The sequence below is a fragment of the Cucurbita pepo genome, chromosome LG03 (genome assembly GCF_002806865.2).
Source record: "Cucurbita pepo subsp. pepo cultivar mu-cu-16 chromosome LG03, ASM280686v2, whole genome shotgun sequence".
In the NCBI taxonomy this organism is placed as follows: Eukaryota; Viridiplantae; Streptophyta; class Magnoliopsida; order Cucurbitales; family Cucurbitaceae; genus Cucurbita; species Cucurbita pepo.
In genome coordinates, this window is record NC_036640.1 from 1,920,063 (window position 1) to 1,947,243 (window position 27,181).

The following is a 27,181-nucleotide window of genomic DNA, read 5'->3' on the forward strand; positions in this document are numbered from 1 at the left end:
AATCTATTATTATTTTAAAATCTTCGGGTGGGGTGGGTGTTAAGGATATTTAGTAATAAATTATAGTTTATCATATATATTATATTTGATATTTTATTATAAGACAAATATCTAATATTTGTCTTATTACCATAAAAAAATAAATTACAAGTATGAAAATAGTAATAAATGAAAATAACAATAAATGGAAAGATACCCATGCCAATAAGGCAAATATCTAAAATTTACCTTGTAATAAAATATTAAATATAATATATATGGTAAACTATAATTTATTACTAAATATCCTTAACAATACCATTTAAGTTATTTAATGGTTTAGATATATTTATTTATTTTTCGGGGTCGTAAAGTCTCATCCTCTCACCATGTCATATTATTTTGCATTTGTCACGTTATATATTCAAAATTTATAAAAAAAAAAAAATAAAATAATGAAAAGACATTAACTTAAAAACAACGTTAATAATAAAACTTTTGAGAGAGAGAGACGTTTGAGTTGTTACAAAAGATATCAAAGCCAGATAGAAGATGTGTCATCGAGGACGATGGCACGGTAAGGGGTGGATTGTAAGATCCTGCATTTGGAGAGGGGAATGAAGCATTTCTAGGAGTGTGAAGTGACAGACGTGTAATAGGGAAACCTAAAAGAAAAACTCAAAAACATTGAAGGGAAGCCTAAAAATGATAGTATTTGGATGAGTACCGATTCTGTTGCGTAACACTGAAAAACGCGTTTTAAAATCGTAAGGCTGACGACGATACGTAGTGAGCTAGAGTGGACAATATCTACTATTAAAAGTCGTATACAACGTTAAGAACATTGCCAAATCCAATTTCAGTGATACAAAATAATTCTAAACACAACAGATTGCTCCATCTACTGCTATCAGGATGGCCTGAGAGTGTTCTTAGGAGCACTTATCCATGGAGTTCCTGCAATGGCAAATCTCCACAAAGCATTCACGTGCTCTGGCAACGCATACTCGATACCAACACGAGGACCTACCAGGATGTTCTCTGGCTCGGGAGCGTCGAGGAGTTCTAAGCCACCTAAAACACATTCATACATACATCATATGACTGAGTTCTTCGAGGGGCATACAGGTAGAAGCATTATAATGACAGTTACCGGGAGCGTAAAACGGGTGGTTAGACCATTCTGTCGATAACCCGAGCGCTTGGCCAACCTTTGAGAAAAGTAAGACATAAATTTGGTAAGTAGTGATATCAGATGTAAAATAACTTATTAACAGAGCAATCTCAACCATTTTCAACTCTGATGGTTTTTTCTTTTACAATATTTCACTGCCAAAAGAAGAGAAACAAACAAATCTTCTATGAGTTCTACAATGCACATGTTCATCAATACATGTTATGTAACCGCCTAAGCCCACTCCTAATAGATATGGTCTGTTTTGACCCATATTGATTGGAGAGGGGAATGAAGTATTTCTTATAAGGGTGTGAAAACCTCAGCCTAGTAGACGTATTTTAAAACCGTGAGGCTGACGGCGATACGTAACGGGTCAAAGCGGACAATATTTGCTAGTGGTGAGCTTGGGTTGTTACAAATGATATCAGAGTCAAACATTGAGTAGTGTGCCGGCGAGGACGCTGGACCCTCAAGGGAAGTGGATTGTGAGATCCACACCGTTGGAGAGGGGAACGAAGCATTCCTTATAACGGTGTGATGTGTTTTAAAATCTTGAGGCTGATAGCGATACGCAATGGGTCAAAACAGACAATATCTACAAGTAGTGGGTCTGGGCTGTTATATTATGCTAACTGCTTCAAATTCACCCAAATCCCTAAGGAAATGCACGGAGTTTACGGGTTCATCTGTGAGATGAAGTCATCTTTTGGTGGTCACTTCTGACCAGGGAAAGTTCATTAGTTTCATCTTTAAGACGAAATAAGCTGTTTCTATAAATAAAAGGCATGGAGAAGGATTTAGGAGGGGGCGTCGAACATAATTCCTTACCTTCCCGGGCCCAGTAAGAAGAACAGGCTTGTCTGTGATCTGACCTCTCCGTTTCTGAATCGTCTCCAAGCCTGTATATTGGTTACATTAATCTAACAATGCAATTAAGAAAGCCTAAAGTGAAAAGTTACATCCTTCATAGAGTTGCAATGAATATGACACATTCCAGTTGAATTTCAATCAAGAACGATGGATGCTCTGATACCACTTGTAACAACCCAAGTCTACCACTAGCAGATATTGTCCGCTTTGGTTTATTACGCATCGCCGTCAACCTCACGGTTTTAATACGCGTCTGCTAGGGAGAGGTTTCCACACCCTTATAAGGGATGTTTTGTTCCCTTCTCCAACCGAGGCGGGGTCTCACAATTTACTGAAAACTATTGTAAAGAAAGGATAAGAAAACAAGCATAATTTTCAAACGGGTCTTAACAATTCACATATTCTCTCACTATGACATACCGAAAAACAATACATTTATTCTAGATGAACATCGTTTACAGGCGGCTCCAAGAAGCAGAAATGGACCTTACGAAACAATTCTAACCAACAATAGAAAACAATTTCATTGGGTGCCGACTAAACAATGGGCTCCGGACTACGAGGGAAAGCATCTAGAGGTGGTTGTGTAACAGCTCAAGCCCACCACAAAGGATGTTTCGTTCCAAGCTTTCCTTTCCAGGTATTGTCCACCACAAAGGGAAAGCATCTAGAGCAGATATTGTCCTCTTTGGACTTTCCTTTTCAAGCTTCTCCTCAAAGTTTTAAAACGAGTCCGCTAAAGAGAGGTTTCCACACCCTTATAAAGGATGTTTCGTTCTCCTCTCCAACTGATGTAGGATCTCACAGGTTGGCTCATGGGTTAGGTTTGTGTAAGCTTGAATTAAGAACTTTACCTCTATTTGATAGCTCGGTTAACTCATTCCGAGCTACCGGATCTTTAATCTCACAGGTTGGCCATGTGAAAGGAAGTCATGTTTTAAACTTACTTTTGTACAATATACTAACTTCAACAAATGATAAAACCACAAACTAAAGATAAATCACATGAGCTCAGGTTTGTATAACCTACTCTTAAACAATACAAACACACATTATACGAATCCAGGCTTCGAAAAACTGTGTCAAACATTCGATCAAAGAACTTAGGTACAAGCAGGCTAGAAAGTTACCACTGACAGGAGCACAAGATCTGACTAACACAGCAGCACCAATTCCGACCTCATCGGCAACAACATTCAGCATCATATGGAGACCGTAGCAAAGATAAACATACGCATGCCCGCCCGGTCCAAACTACAAATCCATACAACTTGGTTATGAAAACATCTACAAGAAGTACACATCCCATTCTTCATTTTCCCATCAGCAATCAGTTCAGCTAAAAAGTACTTACTACTGGAGCCGTTCTAGCTGTGACACCAAACCGACCATGACAAGCAGAATCATTTGGTCTGTAAGCTTCTACCTATCAGAATCATTTCAATGGTCGGGTCTCAATAAGCCAATACAACTTTTTCACAAAGCCAAGATATCATCACAATATCAACATGAAAATTCCAACTCCCATTAGTAGAAAAACAGATTTCAGTAACTTGGGATTTAAACAGACAAACAATCAAACAGGTTGTGTGCATTTATCTCATTGGACAGATTCCCGTTCATTATAATCCAAATCAAATCGCAATAAACAAAAAAAATGGATACGCGCAGGCTTTACAAATACAAGAAAGAACGCGGAGCGGATACCTCAGTAATCCGAAGAACAACGTCGTCTCTCCTGAGGAGTTTTCCGAGCAAGCGTGGGGCGAGGTCCAAAGCGTCAACGAGGAAGAACTCTTTGGGGAGGATCGTGAATCCCTCGGAAGAGGAAGAGGGTGAGGATTCAGCGATTTGGGTTTGTGGGTCGGTCGCGGGCTTCGATTTGGCACGAATAGTCACCGATTTGGTGCGATGCCCTGATTTTCTCTTCTTCCTCGTTTGAAGTTCACGGCGGAGCTCGGTTGAAGAAATGGGGGTTTTGGGGTCGGCGACTTTCTTGAATCGATGAGGTTTGATCATTTTGCAGGAGAAGGAGAAAGCGAAAAACTGAAATGGGGATTGAGGAATCAAGAGAGAGCATGGGGGCCTGGTCAGAGCTGTAGACATTCGGCGGAAGTCTGACCTTTTTCGCGGGTTTTGACTTTCTCGAACTGTCAACGGCTTCTTAATATATACAAATTTAATTTAAAATAAAATAATTAGAAAATAAAATTTAAATTTTTTGTCCAATATTTTTAAATATTAAAATTATGCCCCAATTATGGTAAAAATTAATAACGTGACCGAAATTAAATATTATTTCCATGAATAGGAACCCTATTTTTTTTGATCCGAACGACGATGTGCCGCCATAGTTCTAGAGACTTCTACGCCGAGAACCTTCCGAACTCTACGGGTTCCCTTTATTGCTTCCTCCATCCTTACTTCTCGTTCGCTTAGATCTCTCTGAACCCGCTTGAAATTCTCTCTTTCTCAGCTCTCCGACGTAATTTTCCCTCTCCCAAGCTCCGGTAATGGCCAAGTTCGGCGAGGGCGACAAGCGGTGGATCGTCGAAGAACGTCAGGACGGCACCAATGTCCATAACTGGCACTGGGCTGAGACGGATTGTCTCGAATGGTCCCGCAATTTCATGTCTAAGCTTTTCTCTAACCTCCCCCTTCTCGACGGCGAGGGCGGCCTTTTCATCAAAACCAAGAAGGTCGACAAGGTCGATGGAGAAGCATATGTCAATATTCGGAAGGGGAAGATCATTCCTGGTTATGAACTTAGTGTCACTCTCTCTTGGGTAGGCGAGGCCAAGGATTCCGCCGGTAAATCTGTGCAGAAGGTCGATGGGCTTGTGGAGATTCCGTACATTTCTGATGAGAACGCCGATGAGGATCCTGAAGTTAGGGTTTCTGTCCAGGACGAAGGGCCGATTGGGAAGAGAATGAAGGATGCTATGTTGGCTAAGGGGAAGCCGATTGTGTTGGAGAAGGTGAGATTGTATGTTCAGAGTATGGCTAAGGGTGGGCCTGCGAAGGATGATTTGGAGGCCAAAAAGGTGGCGCCGAAGAGTAATCAATCTGCGGCGGCGGCAGCTGTCCCTGCAACCCCTGTGGCGCCAAAGCCGGCAGTGGCGGCAGAGAAGAAGAAGAAAGCTAAGGAAGGGTTTAAGACAATAACTCTGACCGAGAAGTTTAGTTGTAGGGCAAACATTCTGTTTGAAATTCTCATGGACGACAATAGATGGAAAGGATTCACTCAGAGCAATGCTAAAATAAGCAAGGAAGTCGGTGGAGAGATCAGTATATTTGATGGGTCTGTCACCGGGAAGAACTTGGAGTTGGAAGAGGGGAAGTTGATTGTGCAACAATGGAGATTCGGAAGCTGGCCTGACGGCATTCATTCCACGGTGAGCTTTCAATTTTGTTCCACTCTTCTTTACCCATCTCCTTCTCAATGCTCTGTTTTCTGGTATACCTTAGGGAACATTTACTGGTAAAATTTGACGATCTTTTGTTTGAAAGGGCTGATAATTTGGATGGTTGAATATGCGGATACAACTCATAATCATTTCATTTCTACAACTTTCAATTTTACTTTGCCCTTTGTTAACACTATAGTTTGTCATATGTTGATCAAATTTATGAAATTGTTGTAGCTAAAGCCAATCACTTATGGCATTATATCAGTAGAGAAATGCCTACAATTCAAGGGTGTTTCTTGCTAGTATGGATTCGTTTAATGGGTTCTGGTGATTAATCCAACATATCATCAAAGCTAAATTGGTTCTGAAAATGGTATGCAGGTGAAGTTGACATTCGATGAGCCCGAGCCGGGGGTTACCATTGTGAAGTTGGTACATTCCGACGTGCCTGAGGAGGACAGGTTGGTTTTTCTGATCAAATGGTTGACATCTTTTTTACTTTTACAAGTTTCAATCTCAGTTTCTGTGGTTCTGTTAGCTAATTTGTTCATCTCTTGGTTTGAAATAGATATGGGAACGCAACTGTAGTGGAGAACACAGAGAGGGGCTGGCGGGATCTTATTTTCCATAAGATTAGAGCAGTTTTTGGATTTGGAATGTGATGGGGTACTGTCTTACAATAGAGTCCAGTCCTTTGACTTATGAAGAAGCTTATCATTTGCATATCTTCATGAATTAAAATTACTTGAAATGCTTCATTTTTCAATTGTCAGATGATGGTGTTGTGCTCATAGTATGTGCTGTCTTCCATCCATATTTGAGAATGAAAATTCATTGTTGGATTCTGAGTTTTGACATAAATGAGATACAATTGTCATCTCTTCATCACATTCTGTCTTGTTCTCTGTAACTCTCATAATCTGTCTTGTTAATCTCATCCATGTTTTTGTGGCCAAAGGAATGCATTCTTTTCCCTTTAATAGCTTTAGTTGAATTAATGCTGCAAGCATGTGGTTTTTCATTAAATGACTGTGAGACTTTCAGAAGCTTCCAATAGAGGCCCAAGTCTACTAAGAAGAGGTGTTAGGATCACATGATAGGTTTATATGGTTGGAAAGATTGCAGCGTTGAATTTATATTTGGGTTGTGAATTTATTACTTACATTCTTGTGTAAGAGCTCAAGCCGGCTACCGCCGGTAGATATTAAGAAGTTTTCATGTTTTTCATGTCTTTAATAAAGAATGCTTCCTTCTCCCTTTTCTAATTAATGTGGTATCTCTCAATCCACCCCATTTAGAGTTTCAGGGTAGTTCTGATGTCATTTATGGTTCTGATATCATTTATGACAGTTTAAGCCTATCAATAGTAGATGTTGTACTCTTTGGATTTACTCTTTTAGGTTTTCTCTCAAAGTTTTAAAACTCGTTTATTAGTAATGATCAAAAGTGCCAAACCCTTTTCGTAAGTACTCATTTGGTCTTATTGGAGGCCCTTTTTGTAAGTACTCATTTGGTCGTTACCTCATGTTCCATAGGTGGCCATCTTTGGCTCTTTGGCTGTTTAGGTTCTGATTTGAAGGTTGAGTATGTCATTAAATAGAACAGAATCATGAATGAAAGAGTGTGTGTTAGTTTCCTTTCTAAGGCTTGTTCGAACATTGATTGAAACATACCCAAATTCAGAAATATTTGAACACAACAAACAAGAGATCTATACCTCAAAATTATACATAATCTCTCTGTCCATAAACTCCCACACCAAGTGTATGAAAGAAGTTTAGGAACAAGAAGGCTACGAAGAAGGGGGGATTCTTCCATGTTTAAATCATCTCCCAACAAGCTCTGTCAATTGATCGGCGAATTGGGTTTCTCTCACAGAGCTGTCTGTATCATCTCTGGACGACGGCGCCATTGCCGGCCACATGAACGTAGGCTTTTCATGAGGCAGTGTCGGTGGATTCATTTCCCCTGTAAGCACTTGCAGAACGTTTTTCATCGTCGGCCGTTGATGCGGATTCGGATGGCAACAACCCAATCCCAAAACCAAAATCCTCTCCATTTCTTCCTTCTCATATTGCCCTGCCATCCTTTCATCCGCAGCTTTGACTATTTCCCCTCTCTCTTGAAACTCCCACACCCAATGCGTAATATCGCCGTCGTAGTTCCCGCCTATCTCCGACGGGTTCGCTGCCTTTCTCCCGCATGCCACTTCCAGAACTAGAACTCCAAATGCATACACGTCTGTCTCCACCGTCGCCCTGCTCGTCAGGAAAATCTCCGGCGCCATGTACCCTCGTGTCCCGGCTATCTCTCTCGTCGAATGATGCGTCTGTTCTGTTCGACGAATTGTCCGAGCCAACCCGAAATCTCCCAGTTTTGGTTCGAATTTCGAATCCAACATTATGTTTGAAGACTTCACGTCTCTGTGTAGGACTGTCTTCTCGCACCCATTGTGAAGATAATCCAGAGCTTCAGCCACCCCATAAATTATGCTCAGTCTAATTTCCCAATTGGGTCCGGTGGAGAACCTGTTATCGACGTAGCCACTGTCGCCGCCGCCGCCGCCGAAAATCAACTTGTCCAAGCTGCCGTTTGGCATGTATTCATATACAAGTAAAAAATCCCTCTTCTCGTAGCACCACCCAATTAGCTTTACGAGGTTCTTGTGATGGAGGCCACCGATTGTTGCCACTTCTGTTATGAATTCTTGCTTCCCTTGACGAGAATCCTCCGAGATTCTCTTCACGGCGACCTCTCTGTTCGTCAAATTCCCTTTGTAAACCGTTCCAAATCCGCCTCTCCCGAGCCTGTTCTTGGGGTCGAAATTATCCGTTGCCTTCTTCAATTCTCTAAATCTGAACTTTTGAACTCGTGGGGCTATGGAGAAATCTTGAAGCTGATCTTCAATTCCGTCATTGGCTTCTTCCAAATCCCTTCTTCGTTTCTTCATGATCCAAAACCAGAGAAATCCAACCCCAAGTAATAGAACAACTCCACTGACACCAACGCCGACGCCGATACTGACCCATCGACGATGGTTGTTGGATTCCACGTCGCCGACATCATCGCCGGAGAATTGCCATGATTTTATCCAATTTAGCTGTGAACTGTAATCGAATTTTGAAGCAGAGAAGCCAACATAAACCTCATCAGGAAGAAACGAGAGATTCAGGGGATGAAAAATCACTCTGCTTTTCAATTGATCTTCCAATCTAGACGAATAAGACACAAACACCGATATATTTTCGCCATCAAAATCAACTCTGACGAAAACATCCGCCGTACCCGAAAGATTAACTCCAATCCCCGACAGTGGCACCTGCAAAACAGATTCAACGCCGTTCAAATCCAACCCCACGTGGTTCCCATCAACATCCCCTGGAAAATTCTTCTTTGTATCAAATTCAATCGCAAATATTCTAGCTTCCGCCATCCCATTCGTCTTCGAGTTAGCAATCCCCAGCCACTGTCCCTCGCTTCCGGCCGGAGGAGCAAGCTCCGGCGTGAGAATAAAGGCGACCCCTTCATTTCCAGCCGGTGAAGAATTCGCCTCCGATCCCAAATTAAGCACAAAATTAGCTATAAACGTAGCCGCTTTATCTCTGTTTCTGAGCAGAAACGTCTCATTGTAAACAACTCGAACAGAGGCATTCGGGATGGACTGAACTTCCGATGGGAGTGGGGGCCGCACGTTCTGGCCATGGAAGACGCTGGTATCGTAGGTCCAGATGAGAGTGGCGAGCTGATCGTAATTAGTGGCAAGGGGGAAGTCGATGAAGAAGGTGAAAACTTGAGTTATGAGAGTTGCAGAAATGGCAGAAAAAAGAAGAAGAAGAAGAAGAGTAGGGGGATTGTTGGACGCCATGGCGAAGTGAAAGCTTCAAAACCCACTAAAAATTTCCCATATTTAGGCTTTGATGATGGAGAATTATGAGACGATACAGGTCTTAGATTTGGTGTGAACGTTGTACATATTCCATTGACCATAGGATCATGTGGTCATGGTGCTCGTGGTCGTGTTCTTGCTTTCAATCTTTTCTTTTCCATTGAAAAACATAAGAAAATTCGTAATTAATCCATTTTTATATCCGACATTCGAGCTCGAATTAGATTTTTTATTTCACCCATTGAACTAAAGCATATGTGATCAGATGTTTACATCTTCTGTTCCTATTGATCTCTAAATTTTATAATATTCAAAAAAGTTATTTTATGAAATTATTTGTAAAACTATGATAGCTTCTGCGCACGTGAGAAGAATTAGTTTAAATATAAAAACTTACCTTGCACTTAAAAATATATGGCGGCCATTGTTTATAGAATAAAAAATATACAAGTGGTAATAAATAAATAAATAATTATAAAAATATTAAAAAAAAAAAAAAAAAAAAAAAAAAAAAAAAAAAAAAAAAAAANTGGGAGTTAGCCGGGGCCGCTTTGATTGACCTCATCGTTGCAGCCGTCTGCCCACTGAAAATTCTTTTGGAGACCAATTTTCAAATTCTAAAAATAAATAAATAAATAAATTCCAAATCCCTATTTATTAAATAACACATATTAAAAATTAGTTAAATTAGGTTTCTCTTTACTATTTTTTACCGTTTAAATTGGTAAGTAATTTCTTAATCTTGATTAACCGCTTTAGCATAAATTTAATTTTTTTTTTTTTTATCAAATGTTTTTTAATGATTAATATATTCACTAGTACTAGCCGCTTTAATTTATCAACATTTTCTTAAAATATTTTTATATAATTACCGATTCAACTTGCACAACAAACACTATATAATTGACTATACACAAGTTGCATACTTTTGTGTGAATTTCAAACATCTTATCATTGTCTTTGTCGACAATTTACTTTTATATTGAAAAGAAATGTAAAATTTTATATATATATATGTGTGTATCTATCTATATGTGATGTCCCATATTGGTCGGGGAGGAGAACAAACTACCCTTCTCCTAGTAGATGCGTTTTAAAGCCTCAAGCCCGAAAATGAAAGCCTAAAAAGGACAATATCTGCTAGCAGGGGATCTGGGTCGTTACAAATGGTATCAGAGCCAGACACTGGACGATGTGCCAGCCTTCTTGCTGTTCTCTGAAGGGAGTAGACACGAGGTGGTGCCAGTAAAGACGATGGGCCCCAAAGGGGGGTGGATTTGAGGGCGGTCCCACATCGATTAGAAGAAGGAAAGAGTGCCAACGAGGATGCTGGCCCCGAATGGGGGTGAATTGTGATGTCCCACATTGGTTGGGAAGGAGAACAAACCACCATTTATAAGGGTGTGGAAACGACAATATCTGCTAGAGATTAAAGAAAAGCCTAAAGAATACAATATCTACTAGCGGTGGATCTAGATTGTTACATTATAAATACATATATAATACATATATGTATATACACCCATGATACATTATTATAACTTTTTTTTTCATAAAATATTATCTTTCTTGCATGGTTGGCAAATATATGTCATGATTGGCATTCTATTATGGTACCATAATATAAAATATATCAAACAAGTCATTCGACCAATCATACCAGGTACGACAACAAGTTCAATTCCCATAATAGTTGTAAATCATCATTAACTCTTTCCTAAAACTATTTGGAGCTCAATGTAATACTCTATTACTCATAATTCCTACTAAGATATGCTTAAAGAACCCTCGACTTTTAAACTTCATATAAATGTTCGAAACTGTTTAAAATTGAAGGGAAACAAACCTGAACCGATAAGAAAAGTGTAAAAATAATTGAAACTTGAGTTGAACTAGTCATATTTTGAGTTGAACTGGTTGGATTAGGACTAAACCCATTGAAAATTATGTTGAATCGATCCAGAAGCAACAAACTGGATTGAGTTAGCCCTAAATTGTTGGCATCAAGACTAAACCAGCCATGCATGTCGAATAAGTCGTCTCTATCGTTGTGAACTAGTTGCATGGTGTTCTTTCTTCTCTGACAGCCTCTTGCATGCGACGGTTGCGAGGCCAAACATGAGTGTTTGACGAAAATCGAACAAACGACGAAAAACGATAGATCGATCAAGGAGCCAAGAGCTCCAAACCCGAATTCGATTGTGAGAGTATTTATAAGGTTTGGAATGAATTTATAAGTATTATTAAAATCTTATTAGGATTTAATAATTCATAAATTGAACACCGACAAACAAAATCGTAACAACATTAAATGCAACGAATCCAACAATATTGTATTAGCGACCAACGCGTAAACCGCTTTTCCCAAAAATTTCCATTTTCACCGTACGGATGCTCTTGGTGGTCCCCACCTATTTTTCTTTTAATTAATTATCTCATTCAATTTTAATAATAAAGCAATTATATTTCCAAAAATAAATAAAATTAATTCAACTAATATTAATTCACTCCCTAAAATTAGGAATAAAAAAAAAATAGACTTCATCTAATTTAATCAAGAAAAAAAAAAGAATTTTAGTAAAATTATCTTTGTTTTTTTTTGCAAAATTATTGTTATTTTTTTATAAATGTTTCAAAAGTTAAAAATAATATTATATAAAAAATTTTAAAGTTGTAATTCTTTTATAATTTAGCCAATTATTTAATACAAGGACACCTGTACTGTTGTGAGATTCCCAATACGAAGCACAAAAATAGACTCTTGGTTAATCTAGCTGTACCCTACTGTCACGCAACAACATGTGACCGTCCAACACGTCGACATAGATGGACGGCGCTTCAAATCAATCTCCACCGTTCATTTCGAAAAAATAAAAATAAACAACAGTTCGATCTACTTCGTACGCGTGGCACAATATGTACGGAATAAAAAAACCGCGAGTTTAATTAATTATTGATTTTAAAAGGCAGTTATTTTGCAAGTGGTAAGTAAGTAAAAAATATGGAAGGTGAATTTTATTCAATGTTACAAACGGTAAATTCAAAGGGATAAGTCAATAATTTTTTTTAATTAAAATGTTTTATTTCAAAATTATAATTACAATATTGTAATTTTCTCGTGAAAGTTTCTTCTCGTCTCATTTATCACTTAATTCAAATATAATAATTAGACATTTGATTGTATGATTTTAAAATTTAAATATAATTAATTTTAAAATTTTAAATATATTTGATAATTTATTAATCTCAATGGTCCACGTCATTAATTAAAGTTATTAATGATATGGATCATTGATCTGTCATCATTACATTATAGGCTTATTTATAGCGAAAGCCAACAATAATTTCACACATTAATAACACGCCATATATACATTTGTAGTATACTTTTAAAAAATATTTATTTTATTTTGTTTAAATACATTTATGATTTATTATTAAAAAAATTAAAATTGAATCAAAATTATTTAAAAATCATAACCGAGATTCCCGGGAGGGAAAATTTGGAATTATTCGATAATTTTGGGGTTTATTTTAGTTTTAGATTTCAATTTTTTTAAATATAAAATCTTTATTATCCAAAAATATAAGGAAACGACACGTGTCCTTCCGTGTACGAGCAGGATCACTTTACAAACATGACTCAACGGTGTAACGAATTTGAGGGAGTGGCAATACAGTAATTAAACGCCAGATTATGGACAGTTATAAATGATATTAATTTAAGCATTTTGGGAAAATAATTTAGAAAAATTTAATTGGATTTAGATTTGGTGAATTTGACGAGTTTCCTCTTTCAAATCCGTTTGAAACAATCGTCTTCCTCCCAATTGATCGACTCGAGGACTGTGATTTTCAGTCACGGATTTAACTTCTCTCTCTAAAACACCCACTCTACTGTTTCTCTCTCTAAAAAACTTGTTCGTCGGAGTTGCAGAAAAACTGGGTGGTTCTGTTTCTTCGATCTGCCGCCATGGCTGAAGTGACGAAGTACCAGCTCATCAATGGCGGAAATCTGGTATCAGACGTGAAGAGTCTCTTCTCCATTCTTAAAACCAGGAGAACTATGGCTTTTGTTTATGGATTCATGTTGGCCTTCGTTGTTTTCACGGCCTTTTTGGCTTTTAACTCTTCTTCTACTTCTTCCTATTTGCCTTCCTTCTCTAATATTTTCAGTGGGAGGAACTTTGTGGGGTCTAATTCCTCTAATGGAGGTTCTGGATTTCTTTCTTACCTTTTTCCTAACGGTTCGGTCCAGCAGAGTAATCCGGCGATCCCTCCTGTGGCGCCGGAGGGTGATTTGCCTAGATCTAGTAATGTGACGGCTCCGCCTCGGCCGTCGACTGTTGAGAAAGAGCCGCCGCGTGTGAAGAACCGTACGGAAGAATCCGTACCGGTAAACAGTCCACCGCCTAGGAATCAGACGCTGGATTCTGCAGTTTCGCCTCCGCCTCGAACTCAACAGCCGAGGGGAACAGTGAAGAATGACACTCAATCTACACCGGTTCCTGATGTTACGAACTCGAATCGAACTGAATCGCCAAAATCCCCTCCGGTGGTGGATGATCAGGTTAATGGTTCGGTGCTGAAATCGAATCCATTGAAGAACGGAAGTTCTAGTGCGGTGGAGAAGAATGTACCGACGAATTCGGATTCAGATTCTGGGGAATCGGTGAACCAGAATGATTGGTTTGAGTCTTTGAAGAATTGTGATTTTTTCGATGGAGAATGGGTGCCAGATGATTCTTATCCACTTTATAAACCTGGTTCTTGTTTGCTGATTGATGAACAATTCAATTGCTATTTGAATGGCAGGCCTGATAAGAATTATCAGAAACTTAGATGGAAGCCCAAGAAGTGCGATCTCCCAAGGTATGATCATGAATTTTTTCAAGTTCTTTCGATGAATTTGAAGCAATCAACAGGATTATAGGCTCTTGGGTTTTGATCTTCTAGCCATTCGTTCATTGTTTATGTTCATTTGAAATTGCTGGATCTAGTTTAACCAATCAGAATTGTGTCAAAAGATTGTTTGCAGCTCTATGTTTAGTGGCCAAGAATCCTCTAATGAACTCTCTGTTCTCTATTAGGTTCTTTAAACGTCGTGAACATTAATGAAGATCGCACTTTCAATTCCACTCATTCTTAACGCATCATTAACTTTCTAATTACGCAATAATGTAATGTAGGTTGGATGGAGGTAGAATGTTGGATATGTTGAAAGGGAAGAGATTAGTTTTCGTGGGCGATTCGCTGAATCGAAACATGTGGGAATCGCTTGTTTGTATATTAAGAAACTCTGTTAAAGATCAAACTAAGGTGTTTGAAGCTAATGGGAGACAGGTTTTCAGAGGGGAAGCAGCCTACTCTTTCATATTTAAGGTTGGTTTTGTGTTCTACTTGTTCTTCCAAGCACTTGTTTTTGGTGAATACTCATTCATTTGATGGGTTTGTTTCTTTGTCTTTGGCTCGATAGGATTATAACTTCACTGTAGAGTTCTTTGTGTCTCCCTTCTTAGTCCGAGAATGGGAGACACCGGACAAGAACGGTAAAAAGAAGGAAACGTTGCGTCTCGATTTGGTCGGGAAGTCGTCCGATCAGTACAAAGAAGCTGATATAATTGTCTTCAACACTGGTCACTGGTGGACTCATGACAAAACTGCAAAAGGGTAAGTGCCAATTGTGTTATTCAAGTGAAATCCGTTCGAGTTTTGACGAGTTGAGCTATGTCGAATGAATGCAGGAAGGATTATTACCAAGAAGGGAGCCATGTTTATGAAGATTTGAATGTTCTTGAGGCATTTCGAAAGGCTATGACTACGTGGGCGAGATGGGTTGATAAGAACATAAATCCAATGAAGTCCATTGTGTTCTTCAGGGGCTACTCAGCAACCCATTTCAGGTAAAACAACAAACAAATAGAAACAATCAAACATGAGACCCTTGCTGAATGATGAATGATGAATCATTTGTGTTCAACAGCGGAGGCCAGTGGAACTCCGGTGGACAATGCAACAGCGCAATTGAGCCGATCAAGAACGAGACATATCTGCGACGGTATCCGAAGAAGATGGTTGTTCTGGAGAAGGTATTGAGAGGGATGAAAACTCATGTCACATATCTAAACATTACGAAGATGACAGATTTTCGGAAGGACGGGCACCCGTCGATCTACCGGAAGCAAAAGCTAACGGAAGAAGAGAGGAGATCGCCATTGAGATTCCAGGACTGCAGCCATTGGTGTCTTCCTGGTGTTCCTGATACATGGAATGAGATTCTATATGCAGAACTGTTATTGAAACAGCAAAGAAGAACATAAAGAGGCACAAAGAAAAGACAGTAAGTACATATGTTTATTGGGTTAAGTTCATATCATATCAAAGATTTAAAAGATTAGTGTTTCTTTTTTTTCTGAATTTTTTTTGGAATCATATAGAAAAGGATCAAACAACAAAGAGTTGATATGAATTCTTTTGGTTCTACAATAATCAATGAGAGTAGGATGATATAGAAAACGAAGTTTGTGTTCTTGAGGATCAGCTGAAATCTTCTTCTATGGTTATTGGTGGCTACCAATTGTAAATTTTTAAGTTATGTATGAGTATGCTCGAACGAAACATTTCTTATAAGAGTGTGAAAATCTCTTCCTAGTAAATGCGTTTTAAAACTGAAATTGACGACGATACGTAATGAGTCAAAGTGAATAATATCTGTTAGTAGTGAGTTTGAGTTGTTACAAATGATATTAGAGCTAGACACCAGCGATGTGCCAGCGAGGACGTTGGCCCCTGAGAGGAGTGGATTGTAGCGAGGACGTTGGCCCCTGAGAGGAGTGGATTGTAGCGAGGACGTTGGCCCCTGAGAGGAGTGGATTGTGAGATCTTACATTGGTTGGAGAGGGGAACGAAACATTCCTTACAATAGTGTGTAACCTCTTGCTTGCTAGCAGATGCATTTTAAAACTGTGGGACTGACGGCGATATGTAACGGACCAAAGCGACAATATATGCTAGCGGTGAGCTTGAACTGTTACAACTTTAGTCTACTTTACTATCGACCAAGTTTTTGTCTTGTATTATAAAATTTAAGGCGATGAAATTTAGAATAAATAAAAAGTAGATCTAAGGGAGTAATAAATAAATGTTTAGCGACGAAATTTAGATTAAAGTAGAATTTATGCACTGAAAAGATATTTAAAATATTTGAATCTCTAAGTCTTATTCTAATTTTCTAACAGTCTTTACTCCTAAGTGTGACATTGTCAGTATGACAATGACTTAGAACTATATATAATTAATTAATCAAATAATTAATTACCTTTTTGCCCTTTTCTCACATGGGGCTAAGCCTTCTTTTAAGACAAAATAAAAAAATAAAATAAATAAAATAAAAATCCATAATTTCTTCATCTTATTTTAAAGATAATAATTCTTTTTCATCTTTGAAGATTAAAACCCATAAAATGGATAAAATAATCATAAAACTCTTTATTTTTAACTTTTTTAAAATTAATTAATTAATTACCTTTTTGCCCTTTTCTCACATGGGGCTAAGCCTTCTTTTAAGACAAAATAATAATAATAATAATAATAATAAAATCCATAATTTCTTATTTTAAAGATAATAATTATTTTTCATCTTTGGAAATTAAAACCCAAAAAATAGATAAAATATTCATAAAACTCTTTATTTTAAACTTTTTCAAAATCTAAAAATTGAAAATCTTATTAATTTAAAGATATTAATATTTTAAGAAAAAAAGTAACTTTAATTCACTCAATAAAAGATTTGGACCAATCATAATCAATTACAACATTATTATTATTATTATTATTATTATTATTATTATTATTATTATTATTATTATTATTATTGTAGTGTGTTGTAAATTGCGTAAGAAACTGGACGCGGCTGTCGGCGTCCGCTTTATTTTTGGACACCACATTTCTAGGCCTCACACTCCCACATGTCTTTCTTATTTTTGTCGGCCAATGCCCCTTTAATTATTCCACCACATATTTTTTATTTATTTATTCCAATTCACCTTTCCCCCTTTTTTTTTTTTTAATAATTAATATTTATCTTTTAATCTGCACGGGAGCAAGTGGAAAGAGATTTCTTCCATTAGATAAACAGGGTCGGGATAAAGATTATCTTCCTCATCCCTACCCACGATCCCGTCAAAATCCCTATTCCGTTCAATTTTTATACTAATCTACTCTTACACAAAAATCGTAAATAATTATCTCACTCTTACGTATATAAATAAACGTCATAGATCTAGTTTAGGAGAGGAGCGGGAGAAACCCTAAATACATGTAATTACATAAATGCCCTTATAGGTATTTGGATAATTGTCTAATGATATGAGGGTGGTTGGAATTAATGAAGGATGGGATACTTGGATTATGGATTGGGCCTATGGAATAAAAGTAGCATTGAAATTGGGCCTTCGATTAAATTTATGGGCTTCTCAACAACTACGGCCCATTCAATACATTGTCGGAGTATTTTCGATTTTTACTAGAATAAATAATTTTTAATTCTACTCAAAATTAATTGATACAAGAGAAGTAACCCATGTGTCGAATGTGAGGTCTTTTCATCTTTCCGACCGAGGGAATGGTCGGTTTAAATTCTTAGAATAGGTCCCAATTTTAAAACGAATATACGTGAACATGAAATTCTATTCTAAAATTAGTTGACCACGAGAGGAGTAATTCGTATATTTTTATAAAGAATGTGAGGTTTCTTCATTTTTGTGATGCGGGATTCTCGAGAACGAAGGCTCCCGTCGCATATAAAGAAAAAAAGATAATTTTTTTAAAAGAATTAAAAAAAAATACTCTAGTGGAAAGTCAAAGGAAGGTCAAACTCTTTGATCATGAAAATGGAACAATGGTTGACTTTTTTCCCTAATGGATTGAAGCCAATTGAGACCTTTTTATAAAGTGGTAAGGACATGAGTTGACATGATTATTATTGTAAATATGGGTTGAGAACTCGAACTCAAATCAAAATTGGCTACTAAAAAAGTTGTCTTTATCCACTAATTTCATCGGAATGCTCGAATACTAATCTAAAAAAAATGTTAGATAAACGACCCGTTCTATTTAAATTACGTGTCAAATGTCTATCCATTCAACTTATTATTAGAGATTCATTTTTTCCATCATAAATCAGTGTTAATACAACTTGTTCGATAAAAGAATAGTTGAAAAAACTACATTTTACGGAAAAATTATGTCAAAAGAGAAAAATCCTATGAATAAAGAAGAAAATGAATCGAAGGAAGGCTCCGAATTAATCATGTCAAAATTTTGACTTTCGAATCGTGGATTAGTGATATATATTTGATATATGATATTATGAGATTTATACCTTTTCATTATAGTATGTAATCCAATTTTGATTTCGTTTAATAATTTTCAAATTGAAATGATTATAGGAAAAAAAAAGTCAACTTTAAAAGTCAACTATCGACCCTAAAAGTCACACGAGATTTGACCAATGTCACTAGGAACTCTTTGTTCCTTAATCTTAATTACAATTTAGTTCTTTAAAATAAAATATCGTACCGTAAAACTCATCTATCACATCTACGATTATTGCTTCATCTTCAAGTTTTTGTCTCCTAAAGATTTAAATCATGAGCTCGTTATCATACTCGTTGCAGGCCATCAATGGAAGAGCCTCGAGATTGGCTTTGATATTCATTTTTAGGGTTTTATTATGTCCATTGTCAGCCATGGTTGTAGCCTCTTGCTTGCCTTCCAAGTTCTCCTTTCTTCTCAATCTATTCTTAATTATGATTATCATTATCATTATTATTCTAAATCTTCTCAGGGTTGTGCTATTCGATTAAAATTATTTTAATCCAATTTAAACATAGCTCAACTCACTAAAAAAAATTTCTTTGATTTGATATTGGTTTGGAATAAAAAATAACAATACATCATAAAATATAATCTCTCCCAAAGCTCAATACTTTGTGTAACCCAAAAAAGAACCTGCAACCATGCATGCAAGAACAAGAACTGATGAAGAACAGGGAGAGATCCATATTTAAAAGCTGGAGACGACAAAAACAGATCCAAAACAAATTAAAATATGTACAAAAATCCAACTTTTTGTAATTAATATTTGGGTTTATGAGGCAGCTTGATGCAAATGAGGAAATGGCAAGATCCTCGCCTTGTTTGCAAGGCATAGAGCGGCCGGGTTGGGGGCGGTGGTGGCGACGGTGACGGTGGTTTTGGTGGCAACGGAGGCAGCGGGAGTGGCGGTGGCGACGCGCTCGCAAGACGGACACATGGTGAGAGTGGTGGCCGGAAGCTGCATGTAAAAGGGCTGAGATGTTTTTAAAGCTCTTAATTCTTGAAGCTCCTTTTGTAATCTTCTGTTCTCTTCTGTCAATGTCTCACAACATCTCCTTAAATACTCACAATCTACTTCTGTCTGCTTCAACTTTGTCCTACAACATCAAATAAAAACATCAATTTTTTTTGGTGTTTTTAATGAAACCCAATTGTCATATGGTCACTTTGACCATAAATTCTAAATTCTCGTAGCAATATAAATGTATTTCTTAATATTGTCCTTTCTTAATATTGTCCTCGGGTGACTCTTTCCCAAAAGACCTCATATCAATAGAGATATTCCTTAATATAAATCTACGATCATTCCTTAAAATAGCTAGTGTGAACTCTCTTCCAATAATCTTCATCACCCAGAACCCAAAAACAAAAATTTATATCACATCAATAAAGATGTATTCCTTACTTATGAATCTACGATCATTCCCTAAATTAGCCAGTGTGAACTCCCTTCCAATAATCTTCGACACCCAGAACCCAAAAACAAAAATTTGTATCTCATATCAATAGAGTTGTATTCCTTACTTATAAATCTACGATCACTTCCTAAATTAGCTAATGGGAACTCCCTCCCAACAATCCTCGACACCCAGAACCCGAAAACAAAAATTTATAACGTACCTAGCTCTTCTATTTTGGAACCAAACTTCCACTTGTCTTGGTCGGAGGTTGAGCTGCTTGGCTAGTGCTAGCTTCTGCTTCTACAAATTGTAAAGGGAAGCATTAGGGTCTCATAATTTACAAAAAGGGTTTCAAAAATTAAAGGGTTTTGCTTACTGGATTGAGAGTGCTATGTTCTTTGAAGCTTTCTTCAAGAAAAGCCGATTGATCTTTAGAAAGTCGAAGCTTTTTTCTTGCAGACCCATTTTCTTCATCGTCGCTGATTCTTGAGGAAGCTCTGACCCCAAAATCCATCTGAAAAGACGAAACCGTACTGTTCGGAGATGACAACGCCGCCGTAACCGCCGCCCTGTCTTCTGTCTCCTCCGCAGCCGCCACCGCAGGGCGGCGGTTTACATCCAGCGCTACCCTTTCCTCTCCTTCTGGGATTACTGCAAGAAGAATAAAAATAACATAAAGATCATTTTTTTATGATAAAGTTTCGATTTTTAAAGGAAATCCATGAAGGGGAGTGTGTTTACAGTGATCGGAAAGCCATGGAAATCGGAGATGAGAAGAACGAGGAACAGGAGCTGAAGGAAGAAGTTCCAGCTGAACCGGCGGATCCGAACCGGAAAGAACCATTTTCCGATCATGATTATCATCTTCTTCTTCATCGTCGTCGTCATGAACCGAACCAGAAGGTGAACCGGAAGCGGAATCATGAGCCAAACCAACACAAAACCCTAAAGCCATTAGAGAGGAAGAAGAAGAGGAGGAGAGCTTAGAAACTCCATTGGAGAGAAACCCAAATGGCTTATTGGAAATGGGCGCATCGCCGAGGCTCAAAGCCAACTCCATTGCCAAAGGAAGAAGGAAAGAAAGGCAGAGTTAAAAGGAAAGAAGAAGGGGAAGTGGGTTTTTAAATGCGAGATGAATTAATTAAAATTAAAATTTTTTAAAAAAAAAAAACATCTTTTTGTTTGGTTTTTTTTTTTTTTTTTTTTTTTTTTTTTTTTTTTTTTTTTTTTTTTNTTTTGAGATGGAAGAGTGAGATTGACCGACAAAAGAAGATTGAGAAGTGCACGTGAAAATATTAAATTATACAGCGGTTCATACACGAGACTTGAGAGAGAGAGATTAAAAATTAAAAAAAAAAAAAAAAAAAAAAAAAAAGTATTGGGACATTTACATATCTCAAGTGGGGTATTAATCAGAGCTGACAACGTTGAATGTTTATGTTCTGTTCATAGACACTTACAAATGGGTTAATAATAATTTCATCAAATATTTCCCTTTTCTTCTCCGGAGGGAAACCAAACATTTGTTATAGTCTCTAATAGACACGTTTTAAAACATTAAGAGAAACCCTTGAAGGAAAATCCAAGAAAGACAATACTCGGAAATGAAAAACATTCCTTATAGGATATGAAATATCTCATAGCAGAGAGAGAAAGTTTTTGAAAGAAAGCTTAAAAATGACAATATCTGCTCGCGACGAGCTTGAACTGTTACAAATGACATCAAAGCTAGACACACTAGACAGTGCGCCAGCTAGAATTGTAAGATCTCACATGAGTTACAGAGGATAACGAAACATTATTTATAAGTGTGTGGAAACCCCTCCCATTTTAAAATCTTGAAGGGAAAACTTAAAAAGAACAATATCGACTGACAGTAGATTTATGTTGTTATAATTTATCCATACGAGTCCTTATAAAAAAAAAACATGCACATTATTTATGTATATGTAGTAATTATCGATTAAAGTCAAACATACAAATGTTGAGCGTGAAATTTGGAGTATTTAACTTTTTTAGAAAATAAACTACCTAATATTTATATAATTTATTAAATTGGTTTATGAAATATAAAATTTAAAAAAAAAAAAATCTTTTTCTTTTCTAAAATTATTATTTCCTCTTTGTGGTCCAAGAAAATAATTTTCCAAAAGAAATTATTTATAGTTAGCTTGGCTTGGTTCCCAAACTAGTAAATACAAATATATTCTATGTCAATAAATTAATGCGAGAGGATAAAAACATCCAAAACATTAATAACATTATTATTTCCATCATTTATTTCACCCCATTATTCAATTTTAAATTTCAAACCTAAAATTCATCCAATAATTATAATAATAATATTTATTACACGAGTACACCCGTTTAAACTCAACCCAATTGTTCAGTACATAAATTTTTCAATCCAAATTCAATTTGAGTTGCTCGGGTCACGTTTCGGAGAGAACCAGCTAAATCTATATATCTGATATTATTTAAATTATTATTTAATAAGAGAAAAATAAAAAATAAAATATTTAAGTGATTATTAAAAATCATGAGAATGTATTTATGAGAGGACAGGCACAAGGCTTGACAAAAACATAACCATCTTTGACTTTTGACTTCCTTCAATATAAATGATTAAGTAATTAATATTTAATATTTTCGTAATTGAAATTTATTACTTTTTAATCAATTTATTAATTACTAGCTGTTAATATTATTGTTTTTCTCACCAACCCAGCCACCCAAAATCATTACATAAATATTTATTTTATTATCAAATTCATTAATTGCTCCCTTACCAAACCCATCACAAATTCCCTCCTCTCTTAATTTTAATTAATTATTTTTTATTACACATTCTAAAAAAATTTAGAGGTGTCTCTAAATCCATAATATAATTTAAATTTAATTATTTTAACGTTGGAATTCTTTTATTTCATATAGTTATATTATTGAGTTTTTTTTTTTTTTTTTTTTTTTTTTTTTTTTTTTTTTTTTNATTATTTGCTCGGGTCATTATTACATCACGTCAATCTATTTGTATAATTGTGAAGTACATATTTATTTGTCTATTTTATCTACCGATACTAAGTATTTAATTTACGACCCCTTCTCGTTTGAGGTTTGAATAAGTTTGGATAATTATTGAAATATTATTAAAAAAAATTATTGAATAGGTCGGAATAATTTTGAGCTATTTTATTGATAAAAATAAAAAAAAATGAAACGTGAATATTATGTAATTTTGGAGTAAATATATGGTTTATTTAATAATTGGAATAAAATAAATTAATTTTGATAGGGTGGCTTTAAAAGCAGGCTTTCCAAGACATCATCTTCCACATGTTGGGGTTAGAATTGTCAAATTTGGGAGAAAATTTTCAATTTTTTTTTTTTTTTTTTGCTTAAAAAAAAAGTAGAGAGAGAAAGAGAGATTAGCACGAGATTTGACCAAATTATAAGATGTTTGACTTGGGGCAGACAAGGCGACCATGTCTTTACACTGTCCAATGCAAGTGGTCTTTTTTATTTATTTTTTTGGAGGGGAAGAGGAGGAGGGTATAAATGTCTTTTCACGAAAGCAATTGTATCACTTTGAGTGTAGTGTAGGCTTCCCCATCCCACTCCCCAAAACCCTACTACTCCCATTAGGGTATCCAATGGCCGCTCTCCCTCTCCTTTTATGTACATTATTAGTTGAACACGACTCTCTATAATGGTATGATATTATCTACTTTAAGCATAAGCTTCCATGGCTTTACTTTAGGCTTCTCCAAAAGCCTCGTTCCAATGGAGATAGTATTATTTGATTATAAACCCAATAGAGATAGTATCATAACCGACGTGGGACTTTCATCATAATAATAAAACGTAACATAATTTAGGGTAGATCTAAAATTAATAAGGATTAGAGGGGCACATAAGTAAATAGAGAAATTAGGGGGGGGGGTTAGGTGAATAAATAGTGAAGAGATGGGGGGTATAAAAGTAAATGAGAAAGGGCGTTGGGGAGTGGATCCAGGGGATGTGACGAGGTCAGATATGTCATGCTTTTGGGATCATTGCAATAATTGAACTCATGCAGGCTTTAATGATAAGCTTTAGAGAGAGAAATTATTTAATTCTTTTATAATTAAAAAAAAAAAAGTTGTAGGATATAGCGTCCCAATGGAAGAAGGGCAGGCAGCCCTAGGCCGTAGGGTTACCCCTACTACCCCCACAATTTCTCTCTCTTTAAGTACTCATTTTCTTTTCCCACATTCCCTAATCAACGTTTTGACAATGAATCAATCATAGGCTTATGCCTTTCTCCCACTCATTTGGTCGCCCCAACTACTTCCCATGGGCCCTCCCATTATTATTATTTTTTTTAATAACTCAAGCTACTGGAGACAGATATTGTTCATTTTGAATTTTTTAAAACATGTTTGTTAGAAAAAGATTTCCACGATCTAGAACGTTGTATCTTAGCGTCCTTGCTGACACTCATTCCTATTTCTAATCGATGTGGGATTTCACAATCCAGCTCCTTTTGAGTCTAGTGTTCTCACTAGCACACCTCTTAGTGTCCACTCCCTTTGGACTCAATGTCCTCATTGGCACACCATTTGTTGTCCACCCCTTTCATGTCCAGTGTCACAATCGCGGTTTCTAGGCAGCGGATTTGGCGATTGTGCAGCACCCACTTTCAACATTGAGTGAGTCAAGCCTACTTCGAGTTATGTTGCTTGCGGTCGGGCAACGTGAATACAAACCTCAAGTCTCGATTTCAAGAGAAGATTTTAGAAAACAGGGGAGAGAGGTTTTGGAAAAAGCGATTTAAAAGCAAGAGAGAAATTGAAATGGGTGTTATATGAGAACTTAAGTAAAAAGGCAACAACAACAACTTATTGCATATAACTATTGGGCAGGGAGAAGTTGACAACTAGTCGTATTCCCCTATAGTACATTTTGAGGCATTTCATGTCTACTAGGCATAACCATGACATCGCAGAAACGTCATATTCTTAAAGAAAACAATAAAGAAATTACAACATGAATGTGGTAAAAGAAAACAATAAAGTAGTACAAGGTAAAGGTTTCGTGTCACGGGCATGCGGCCATGGGTGACATGTCTTGAACAAGCATGACCGTGAAATCCAGCATCCTAACGATCTCTTGTTAATAATAAAACGGCTATTATTAGAAGTTTTTAAATAAAGGGTAAGAATTATTATTTTTAATTAATTATGGAATTTATGCTTATAATTATTTCTTTTATATATTTTTCGATAATGACAAACAATAGCGATAAAATATTACAAAAAGCAACAATGAACGGTGTCATTGGCGAGTTCAACATTGGTTTATAAAGGAATGATTATCCATAAGTTAAAAAAAAACATCTAATTATCATTATAACGTCAATGATGAATACGTTTATATTTTTTTTTTAATTAAAATATTACACTTGTAATTTCTTCTAAAAAATTACATTTTAATTATTTTTCTATGGTCAATTCAACATAGAAAGGGATTTTTTTTTTTTTTTTTTAATAATCTTTTTAAAAATATACTAAGTCATGTTTGGTGGCTTTTGTTTCCATTTATATAAATATATAAAGCAGCCTACGTATTAAAGTATGCATGAATAATAAATTTAAATAGGGAAAAAATTTGGTTAATCCTACCAATCTTTTAGGATAAGATTAGAAAAATAAAACATTTTTTTGGGAATAATAAGGATGTTTGGTAATAATTAATAATATAATGTAATTGAAATTGTAAAGAGTAGTATTTTTTTTATGATTGAAAATAATTTGAAGAAGGAATAATTGTGGTTGGTAAATAGGGTTAGATGGGGAAAGTTAATGTTGTTTGAAGCATTTAATGGGAGGTTTAGTTTCAGAGGTGAAGTCACGTGAAGAAGCAATGATGATTTGTGTCTTTTTTTTTTTTTTTTTTNATATACAACACGACGACGTAGAAGCTGCATCATATTCATTATTCATCGCCCACTTTTCACTTTTTTCATTATTCATATATATATATATTTAAAAAAAAATCTACTTCTAAATTAATTTGTTGATCGAGTCGAGATCTTACGAGCACCCAACTCATAATTAAACTGAAAAATCTCGTTTAAGAGGTCAAATTAAATAGATAAATGTAAATTATATTTCTCGTCTTTTTATATATATATATATATCTATATAATATCTATAACCTAGTATAAGTAATTCCATAGATATTATATATATATATATATATGATGAAAGAAATAATAATAATATTAAAAAATTTATAATGGGGCAAAAGAGAGTGGGAAATTTTGAATTTATTGAATAAAAAAAGAAAGAGAAAAAGACAATGATGGTCATCATTTTTAGAGCATTATAACAAAGTTGGGAAATTAATTTTGGGGGTAAAAATGGGATTATATTTATTGTTATCAATAATGAGCATAATTAATAACACAGATCATCATGGTTGCTATTATGATAAAAAAAATTACTCAATAATAGATTACAACATTATAATATATTATATATATATATATATATATATATATATATATATATATATATATATATAGCTTCCCTTAGTGGCTCTCCACTTATAATATATGCTTTTTATTTTCTCTCATTACAAGCTCTTCGTCCTGTCACCCCACTTTGGTTTAATGTATATATATAACGGTAATATATGATGTCAACACGACACGATCTTGTAAAGTAATATAATTTTGTCTGTTTCTTAAAATTAAAAGATTTGGTTATAATTTTTTACGTCTTAAAAATGATCTAACTTCTAATTTGTTTAGGAGACGATGGTAAAATTTGAACGTTAAAGAGGTAATAAAGTTGGTTTAGGGTTATTGAGAAAAACAAGGGTTTGACCTAAAGGCATTGGGAAGAACAAGAGAAGACAGTGAATGGGGGTTTTCAAAGATAAAAAAAAGAGTGGTAAAAATATAATAATGTAAGATGATGAGTGGTAATTTTCCCTTACAAAAAAAAAACCCTTTTTGTCAGCCTCTTCAAATTTTAATCCTTTTCATGCTATGGCATTAGCCATTGCCTTGCCACCTACCTCACTTTTCGTGCTTTAT

General features: G+C 35.8%; 5 protein-coding genes across 5 annotated transcripts; 2 read left to right on the forward strand and 3 right to left on the reverse strand.

The window, feature by feature from the left end:
- Positions 1-769: 769 nt before the first annotated feature.
- On the reverse strand, positions 770-4,152 carry LOC111790859 (DNA-3-methyladenine glycosylase). Its single transcript, XM_023671964.1, has 6 exons — positions 3,734-4,152; positions 3,381-3,452; positions 3,157-3,280; positions 1,985-2,055; positions 1,133-1,190; positions 770-1,053 (listed from the first exon to the last, which is right to left on the reverse strand). Exons 1-6 carry the CDS (start codon positions 4,130-4,132, stop codon positions 890-892), a joined length of 888 nt encoding a protein of 295 aa, XP_023527732.1. The 5' UTR covers positions 4,133-4,152; the 3' UTR covers positions 770-889.
- A 191-nt stretch (positions 4,153-4,343) lies between these two features.
- On the forward strand, positions 4,344-6,324 carry LOC111790860 (activator of 90 kDa heat shock protein ATPase homolog 1). The gene is made up of 3 exons (XM_023671965.1): positions 4,344-5,421; positions 5,818-5,897; positions 6,005-6,324. The coding sequence occupies exons 1-3, from the start codon at positions 4,540-4,542 to the stop codon at positions 6,096-6,098; spliced, it is 1,056 nt and encodes a 351-aa protein (XP_023527733.1). The 5' UTR covers positions 4,344-4,539; the 3' UTR covers positions 6,099-6,324.
- A 740-nt stretch (positions 6,325-7,064) lies between these two features.
- LOC111790861 (probable L-type lectin-domain containing receptor kinase S.5) lies at positions 7,065-9,485 on the reverse strand. The gene has a single exon (XM_023671966.1). It carries the CDS (start codon positions 9,299-9,301, stop codon positions 7,262-7,264), a length of 2,040 nt encoding a protein of 679 aa, XP_023527734.1. The 5' UTR covers positions 9,302-9,485; the 3' UTR covers positions 7,065-7,261.
- A 3,606-nt stretch (positions 9,486-13,091) lies between these two features.
- On the forward strand, positions 13,092-15,952 carry LOC111790862 (protein trichome birefringence). The gene is made up of 5 exons (XM_023671967.1): positions 13,092-14,194; positions 14,512-14,704; positions 14,799-14,992; positions 15,067-15,225; positions 15,306-15,952. Exons 1-5 carry the CDS (start codon positions 13,296-13,298, stop codon positions 15,640-15,642), a joined length of 1,782 nt encoding a protein of 593 aa, XP_023527735.1. The 5' UTR covers positions 13,092-13,295; the 3' UTR covers positions 15,643-15,952.
- Positions 15,953-19,243: 3,291 nt separating this feature from the next.
- Positions 19,244-21,178, reverse strand: LOC111791220 (homeobox-leucine zipper protein HOX11-like). The gene is made up of 4 exons (XM_023672481.1): positions 20,842-21,178; positions 20,477-20,751; positions 20,321-20,400; positions 19,244-19,797 (listed from the first exon to the last, which is right to left on the reverse strand). Exons 1-4 carry the CDS (start codon positions 21,158-21,160, stop codon positions 19,473-19,475), a joined length of 999 nt encoding a protein of 332 aa, XP_023528249.1. The 5' UTR covers positions 21,161-21,178; the 3' UTR covers positions 19,244-19,472.
- Positions 21,179-27,181: the final 6,003 nt, after the last annotated feature.

What these genes read in the sequence shown, in the direction of transcription:
- LOC111790859 (XM_023671964.1), bottom strand. Translation starts at nt 4,132, where the DNA reads ATGTCTACAGCTCTGACCAGGCCCCCATGCTCTCTCTTGATTCCTCAA. An exon ending in ATCTTGTGCTCCTGTCAGTG is followed by an intron (nt 2,056 to 3,156) that starts GTAACTTTCTAG and finishes ACCAATATACAG; the next exon opens with GCTTGGAGACGATTCAGAAA. An exon ending in CCACCCGTTTTACGCTCCCG is followed by an intron (nt 1,054 to 1,132) that starts GTAACTGTCATT and finishes AATGTGTTTTAG; the next exon opens with GTGGCTTAGAACTCCTCGAC.
- LOC111790860 (XM_023671965.1), top strand. Translation starts at nt 4,540, where the DNA reads ATGGCCAAGTTCGGCGAGGGCGACAAGCGGTGGATCGTCGAAGAACGT. An exon ending in CTGACGGCATTCATTCCACG is followed by an intron (nt 5,422 to 5,817) that starts GTGAGCTTTCAA and finishes AATGGTATGCAG; the next exon opens with GTGAAGTTGACATTCGATGA. An exon ending in GACGTGCCTGAGGAGGACAG is followed by an intron (nt 5,898 to 6,004) that starts GTTGGTTTTTCT and finishes GGTTTGAAATAG; the next exon opens with ATATGGGAACGCAACTGTAG.
- LOC111790861 (XM_023671966.1), bottom strand. Translation starts at nt 9,301, where the DNA reads ATGGCGTCCAACAATCCCCCTACTCTTCTTCTTCTTCTTCTTTTTTCT.
- LOC111790862 (XM_023671967.1), top strand. Translation starts at nt 13,296, where the DNA reads ATGGCTGAAGTGACGAAGTACCAGCTCATCAATGGCGGAAATCTGGTA. An exon ending in AAGAAGTGCGATCTCCCAAG is followed by an intron (nt 14,195 to 14,511) that starts GTATGATCATGA and finishes AATGTAATGTAG; the next exon opens with GTTGGATGGAGGTAGAATGT. An exon ending in CATGACAAAACTGCAAAAGG is followed by an intron (nt 14,993 to 15,066) that starts GTAAGTGCCAAT and finishes GAATGAATGCAG; the next exon opens with GAAGGATTATTACCAAGAAG.
- LOC111791220 (XM_023672481.1), bottom strand. Translation starts at nt 21,160, where the DNA reads ATGGAGTTGGCTTTGAGCCTCGGCGATGCGCCCATTTCCAATAAGCCA. An exon ending in TCCATGGCTTTCCGATCACT is followed by an intron (nt 20,752 to 20,841) that starts GTAAACACACTC and finishes TTCTTCTTGCAG; the next exon opens with TAATCCCAGAAGGAGAGGAA. An exon ending in AACATAGCACTCTCAATCCA is followed by an intron (nt 20,401 to 20,476) that starts GTAAGCAAAACC and finishes TACAATTTGTAG; the next exon opens with AAGCAGAAGCTAGCACTAGC.